This window comes from Pygoscelis adeliae, unplaced genomic scaffold (assembly GCF_000699105.1).
Source record: "Pygoscelis adeliae isolate BGI_AS28 unplaced genomic scaffold, ASM69910v1 Scaffold34, whole genome shotgun sequence".
NCBI lineage: Eukaryota > Metazoa > Chordata > Aves > Sphenisciformes > Spheniscidae > Pygoscelis > Pygoscelis adeliae.
In genome coordinates, this window is record NW_008824658.1 from 592,966 (window position 1) to 600,456 (window position 7,491).

The 7,491-nt window shown below is 54.5% G+C and overlaps 1 protein-coding gene across 1 annotated transcript in view; it reads right to left on the reverse strand.

Annotated features, from left to right (window-relative positions):
* Nucleotides 1–7,459, reverse strand: part of LARP1 (La ribonucleoprotein domain family, member 1) — an 88,442-nt gene extending 80,983 nt beyond the window's left edge. Inside the window, exon 1 of the mRNA XM_009322735.1 lies at nucleotides 7,420–7,459. Within this exon, the coding sequence (XP_009321010.1) occupies nucleotides 7,420–7,459 (40 nt within the window). The remainder of the gene's footprint in view (nucleotides 1–7,419) is intronic.
* Nucleotides 7,460–7,491: the final 32 nt, after the last annotated feature.

Consider the following 7,491-nt stretch of genomic DNA (forward strand, 5'->3'; position numbering starts at 1 on the left):
GCCGGTCCCCTTGGTGAAGCACCGGGCGGGGTGGCGGGGGGGGGGGGGAAGTCTCACTGCTATAGGGAGATTTACTGGGCTCGTTATCAGCACAGGAAGAGCCGGAGCTTAGGGGAAAATGGGAGATGCTTTGCTTATTGCGGTATTTTTTCCTACCATGCTCTGACCTTGCCGGCTCGCATGGAGCAGGCAGGCGGCACGCTCAGCTCCACTGCTCACTTGCCAGCAAGCTTCGCATGAGCCCCTTCGCCTCCAGCTCTCTGCTCGACAAGGCAAGGGCTGCTCAGAGCCCAGAGCAACCACGTTCATTTAAAAAAGTGCTTTGTGTTTAAGTGCTGGTGTCCATAAGCCCAGCAGAGCCAGTGGCGTGGCCAAACGCTGCAGCCCAGCTTGCCCGGCTGGGGGCTGCTCTCCACATCCAGCGTGTTTGGGTCTCAGCAGCTGCTTTTTACTGGGAATGTGGTTTGTAACCACAGCTGGGACAAAGAGACAGGTGGTTATGGGACTTTTATGGGTCTTCCTGGTCCCACTGCCCACCTGCAGCTCGCACCAGCCTCACCACACCACCCCTGGGTCAGATCCTGGGGCTTATTTCCACAAGATCTCAAGGCTGTGGCCAGCTCAGAAATGAGAGTTTTTCTCCTGGCAAGATGGGATGCTACCCGAGGGTCATACTTTGTGCTTATTTGAACCCCCTACAAATACATGGGGGAGCACAAGCATGCCAGGGGGGTACGTTACACGGGGTACATTCACCTGCTATGGATGTATATGTGAGAGAGGAGGAGAAATTACTTCCTCGTCCCCTGTGCTAAATAATAACATCCATACGAAGAAAAACAAGGTCTGAGCGAGGGAAATGCACCCACAAAGGCCTTTATCTGGCAGAATCAGAGAAAGATCAGCTGCAGTGCGGGAAGCAAGTGCGCTGCACACAGGAGACCCAGCCCATCTAGGGTTTCGGCTCTGGTTAATGACACTGCAAATTGAGCCTGTCATCTTTAGACATGATGTTTCTTGTGGTTTCGGCTCAAGAAAACAACAACCAGCCTCCAAAACTGTGATTTCACAGCAGCGTGCCCCCTTCTCCCCCCATCCCCTCCCAAGGAAAGGGGGGTGCACTGGCCCTCGGGGCAGTGGGAATGCAGCACTGGGTGCTCACTGCAGAGACCCTCTGCCCTGGGATTTCGGTATCATGCGGAGCGGATGAGGCTGAGACGGCTTCCTCCCGGAGAGCCACAGTGAGGAGGAGTGCCTGTCCAGAAGAATCCCAGTTCCCCTTATAAACTGGCAAGTTCTTGCAAATCCATTAGGAATAATTTTTGCCCAATTGCACGGGTGTTGGGCTGAGCACCTCGGCAGGGTCTCACTGGGCTGGGCTTTCTGCATAAGGGGGGCAGCTGCATGTCAAAAATTCATTGCCGAAGACCCTGGCATAGAAATAATTGTGCCTAAATCACAGTCTGATGCCACTAGCAGAAAAAACAGCACCTCATTGGGGAAGGGTTTTCATTTGTCCTGGGGTGAGTTTCCTCGGCTCCTGCATGGGGTGGGCCTTTTGAAGAGGCCATGGGAGTGCTGGGGCAAGCTCGAAGCGAGGCCGAACGCTGGTCCAAAACCTTTCCCTGCCAAAACTTGCCCCTTGCAAGCCTTCATCCTGATGGAAAATACACCATGCTGAAGTCGGAGATACTCCACTGGCCGGGGCAACCAGCGGTGAAATGCCAGTGGCGGCCCTTGCCTCGCCAGCACCCGTTGGCTTTGGCTGGCTCCTGCAAAACATCCCCGGAGCTGCTCCTCCACCAGTGCCGGTGGGCACGTTTCACTGTGCTTCCCCAGGAGCTTTTGGATTTATGATGTAAAACACACCTCTTTCTTTTGTCCAAACGAGATGCTTCCTGCAGAAGTGGCTATTTTGGGTTGTTGTTTTTTTTATTTTAATGGCTTCTGAAAGGCCAGAACTAGTTCGCACGAAGCTGCTCCAAATGCTTCCAAGCAAAGTTTAAGAGAAAACTGGAGTTTCACTTAAGCGTGTTTTAATGGGGGAGGCTTGTTTTTCCTTCATGTTCACTGCTCTTCTTGGAAAACAGAGAGCCAAGAGCAGAAATGTCTTCAGCTCAAAGCGAACTATTTTGTTTCAGTTTTGAGAATTGGGGAGGGATCAGCATTTTTACAGGAGAAATTTTTTTTCCTTCCAATAAGCTCCATTTCAAACAGCTTTTTTCTCCAGAGCATGTTAGGAGGAGTCACTTATTGACATACAATAAATGAAGTCGTTATTCTCTGCAGGTCTGGATTCACTTTTTACAGCACATCCCCACCCTGTGACCCCCCCGAAAGCAATGCGGCACCACAGATCATGCTGACACGGGACACCCAGCACACCGGGACCTTCCCCCCCCGAAACATCCCCACCGTCCCTCTGCAGCCACGGGTGCCCTGGAGGCATCGGCACAGCTGCGCCGGGTGCTGTGTCCCAGCTCGGGGTAGGGGATAATGAGCCCTGGGGTGGCAAAGGGCTGGCAAAGTGCCACCCTGAACCCAAAAACCGGGGCTGCCTGGATGTTGGGGAGTGGGACAGGTCAGCTTTGAAGACTTCATCAAAAAGATATTTTCTCGCCCCATACCACCTGCATTCAGGGCGCTTTGCTGCCGGATAAAAAGGACAGAGCGGAGGGTGGCAGGTACCAGGGGTTGTCCCCCAGCACGGCTGGCAGCTCTGCAATGCGTTTGCGATTGTGTATTATTTCAGGAGTGCATTCCAGAGCCAGCGGACGGGCCAGCGCCAGGACGGCGGCGGCTCCCGGTGAAGAGCCGGGCGGCCCAACCACCCCTCCCAGCCCACGCCGTCTCCCCCATACAACACGGTCTTGCACGTCACAGCCGGTGTGACGAGGCAGAGGGCTGGATATGACCCGCGGCTGGCAGTGACTTCGCATGTGAAAACTTTTTTAACTAAAAAACCAGCTGCCTTACGGATCTCCAGATTCCCCCTTCTTCTCCCTGTTTTTTTTGGGGGGGGGCCGTAAAGCAAAACTCAAGGAAACAACACAAATAACTGACCCCCAGCTCCTCGCCACCTCCTCCCCTCAAAACTTGCATCCTAAAAAGGAAAATATTTGCAGCCCCGTTCTGATGCCGGCTGCACTCCTGCTTCTGCCACCTCCCATTTGTAAAACAGGGGAAAAAAGGGTGGAAAAAAGCACTAAAATGATTTAAAACCCCCAGCCCCCAAATAATTTTCAGTTGCAAAAAAAGTCTTAACAGATGCTTGTTAATTTTTAAAACCATCCCAATCTGCAGAAAACCTTGAAAAAACCATCTTGCAACTCTTGCTGTAACCTGACGACCGGCTGGGTGGCTGCACGGACCTCTCGGGGTGCTTGGGGGGAACCAGGGGAAAACCAGCCCCTCTGCTCCCCTGGGAGTGGAGCAGTAACTCCTGCACCTGGAGGAGAGGATCCCTGGAATTTTGGGAGAGCTGAGCATAACCAGGATAATAAAGCACCCCAAATTGTCCTTATCCTCCTAACCTGGCAGCGCTGGCGTAGCCCGGACCCGGCACGAGGCACTGTGCGACGAGAACTGGAATTGCCCTGAAAAACTTATAGACAAAATGAATTAAAAACCCCACGTGGATCTGCACAGAGAGGAGGATGGGAAGTACGGATACTGGGAAATGGTCTCACCACAGGGAAACGTGGGCAGGATGCTGCTCCCTGGCTCCGGCTGCTCCTCAGTCCCAGCACACCGCACCGAGCCTGCATCACAGCAGAGCCCCATTAGTTTCCCACCCTATTTCGGTGGCCTGTGCCGCTGTCGCCAGCCTTCTCCCACCGCAAAGCCAAGCACAGGGGCCCCCTTTTACCTGCAATGTCACGCAACCATGGTGCAAGATAGGAGGAGCACCCAATGCCTGACCAACAATCCGGGTCAGTCCCTGCGCAAGGCATGGTGCCAACGGGACAGGAGGGAAGCCCCTCTTTCAAGGAAGGTGGGATGGCAGCGTGACCAGGGACCAGGGAAATCCCTCGTGCACGTGGAGCATCGTGGTACCTGGGATACCTGGGGTGGGAAGGGCCCCGGGCTCAAACCGTGCCTCCTCCTGCCGAACATTGAAAAGCAAGAGCCAACAGAGCAAAAGCTGTGCAGGCAAGTCCCTGCGGTGGCACCGCTGGGACGAGATGGAGAGCAGAGGGAGAAAGACACATCTCATGTCATGACCCACCTCCCTTTTCCCCACTGGCGCGTACGAGACGACCCAAACCTGCACCCGCATCCAGATGAGGGGAAAGTTGGCAGCAGGGAGACCAGCTCTACCCCATCCAGATCCAGCAGTTTGTCTCCAGCCATGCCCCAAACCAGATGCTTTAGACGAAGACGCCAGGAGCTGCCTTAATAAGTGCTTATGCAATCTTTCTCGCGCGGAGGAAATGTCTTTCCCAATCCCCAGCCATTAGCAGTTGGCTGATGCCCTGGAGCAGGACATTTTAGAGCCCTTGTAAATTTGCTTCAGCAGTGGAAAGTGGACGGAGGAGGGGAAGGTGCTGGTTTTTGTCAGGGACCTGCATCAGCCAGGAGCTCTTCTCTGCTTCTCCCTGCGAGCAGAGAGGTGCCACTGCAGGTCAGCACCCAAACCCTGACCCAAGCCAGGGGATCGGGAACAGGGGGATGGTGGCACCTCCTGCCCCAGGGTCAGTACCCAGCCCCGGGGCTTTGGGGGTCAGTGTTGGTCTCAGCAGGGAATCTGAGTGGGGAAAGAAGAGGATTTACGGCAGAAGCATCACTCCTGTTTCAGTGCAAAAGTTTCTTATGGATTAGGAGAAGTCAACTGGGGAGCAAGCGGACCAGCTCTCCCTGCACGTGGGTCACCTGAGCTGCCAGTCAGAGCTCGTGGACTCATTTTTTCCATCATCTCCAATTGCGTGTCCATGATGGGTAATGTAATATAAACAGAAATTCCCTTTATGGCAGGTAGAGCCTCCTTCCACTGAATTCAGTGGCAATCAGATGGGGGAACAGCACTGTTTTAAGTAAGACTCGGGGCACCCACGCCAGCTCGGAGTAATGATTTTGGGGCCGGTTCCAGCGGTGAGCTGTGAGGCTGCCGTTACCTTCCCTTTGCCTATTGTTTGCATCCAATCCTAATTGCAAATTGACATGAGCCGTCTTTGGGGAGAGGCTGCTCCGCTCTGCTCCGTCAGCACAATGAGCCGTTGTTGATACGGCCGCAGCAATTTTCCAGTTTAATTTATGGCCGCCACACCCCATTAGCGGCAATAAATGTGGAGCCCGGTTTTGCCGAAATTGTGAGTTACGATTTTTCAAATAAATACATTTTCCTATAAACCAGCACTCTGTTTAGTTTGAATGTTCCTCGCAGACACATCCATCTACATAAAATACACAGGAGAGGAAGCTGAGCTGTGACTTTGCTCTGATGACATAAAAACTTTTGTAAACACAATGTCATTTACAGTATGAGCAAGGAGAGAGGAAAAAAATAAACAGCGAGTGCCTGGCGCATCCCTTCAGGAGCACATGGAAAATTTAATAATCTTTTTTCCATAAAGCTTGGTTTCCCTTTGATTTATCCAGACAGGGCAGTGGCTGCTTGGCCATAAATAGATTGTATTTTTTGAGAGGCAATGATTGCAGTCATCCTTTATGTCGCCGGAGGGGTGGCGCAGGAGGTGTGTGTACAGAGAAGATGCCGTGGATTGCTGCTGAGAACAGGAGCATCCGGGCTTAGCACAGCACAGCCACCGCCACGGCGGGGACCCGGACCCCCCCCGATTCCTCCTGCTCCTTTGGTGGAGCTTTGACAGCCTGAACCCCACTTGGGGTTGCGTGTGTGATGTTGTAGGATCAAGCAGCCCAGTGACGTAGTTTGGGGGATGTGGGTAGTGTGCGGGCGCAGAAGTGCACAAGCACCAGCACACGTGAGCTCCCCTGTGCCCCAACGCTCCCCCAGCACCTACAAGACGTGTGCTGGCGCAGCAAGACAGGCGTGGCAAACCCTTCTGGGGAGGAGGGATGCCTTGAGTGGGCTTCCGCAGCCATGGCGCTCGTAGCCCAGCCTTGGCCGTGACCCTGGGGCTGGGTTCATTGCTGGTCAAACTGACTTGATTTCGTTCACTTCTGCGGGTTCTCTCCCTCCTCGCTGGGAGGACAATAATCGCCCCAGAGCAGCGACATGCATGCAGCCAGCTCCCACACACCTCTCCTTGAAGCAGACTCTGCTCATGCCTCAGTTTCCCAAGGCTTTTTGCAACCGTTCCCCCCAGGCCTCCAGCACTAGAACTGTTAGGAAGGTGCTGAGTGATTATTATTGCATTATTTCGGGCAAGTGCTATAAATACCCAGGGGCACCTTTAGACACAACCCAGCTGCCCGGGGGAGCTGGCTCAGCCCCACTCTGCGCCTGCAGCGGCTGTTGGAGGGGGGGGATTGGAGGCAGTGGCTGATTGTGGAGGTACCTTGGGGCACAACCTGATGGGGGGACACAGGGGGGCTGCAGGGTATTGGGGTTGGGACCTTCCCAGCTGCACCCTGGGGCTGCAGCGGAGCCTGGAGTGGGGAGGGATGCGGGAGCAGGAGGGTGCCGGGATGCTGCAGGGAGACGCTAGCAGGGAAGACAAGGGGAATATTTTACGGGGCTGCAATGTAAACAGAGCTGGAGCAGAGCCCCTTTTTATGGAGTCCCTGTCCTGCCAGGGCATCTGCCAAGACCCTGATTTACGCTCCTATTTAGATAAGGGAGCTGGAGGGGGGGGAGCAGAGCTGGCGTCAAAGTCACAGGACACCCGGGGCTGCCGCTCGCTGGGTGCTGATAAGGAGGTGGCCGAGGGGCCGGGGCCAAAACTGCAGCCCCTGTCCCAGGGCAGGGGATGGGTGCGGAGCTGGGTGGCTCCTGCTGGGGTTGAGGCGTTGGGGGCTGTGGAGACCTGGGATAACCTCACCTCCCGACATGCGGTACTGGCCCCCCCTTGCCATCACCCAGCCATGAGAGCAGGAAATCTTTCTCTGGGAAGGATTTGAAGGAAAACAGGTGGAGAGAAATGTGGTTCCTCCCGCCATGCCAGCCATAAATCGCCTAATCCGAACCGCTCGGCGTTTCCCCCCTGTGCGAGCAGGGAGACGTGAAATTAAAGAAACTCACCAAAAGTTTGAGAAGTGCTAAATTTGGACGCCATGACAAAGGCAGTCTGGTTTGATTTAGAAGGTGTCAGCATGAAAAGGGCTCTGGTTTTATTATTTTATTAAAACACAAAAGATTAGAACGATTTTCCAAAGGAAAATCAACCGGCCGGTCCCACTATTTGCTCAGCTGAGCACTTCCAAACTGCACAGGGTCTGCGGACCTCCGGCGGGGGGGGGGATAAAGCAAGATAATGCCCGGGCTTGGGCTGAGCTTACCTGGCTTGGCGGCCAGAGGCTGGGGGTGGGTCCGGTGCATGGCCCGCGGGGACAGCCCCTGGGTGGCAATGG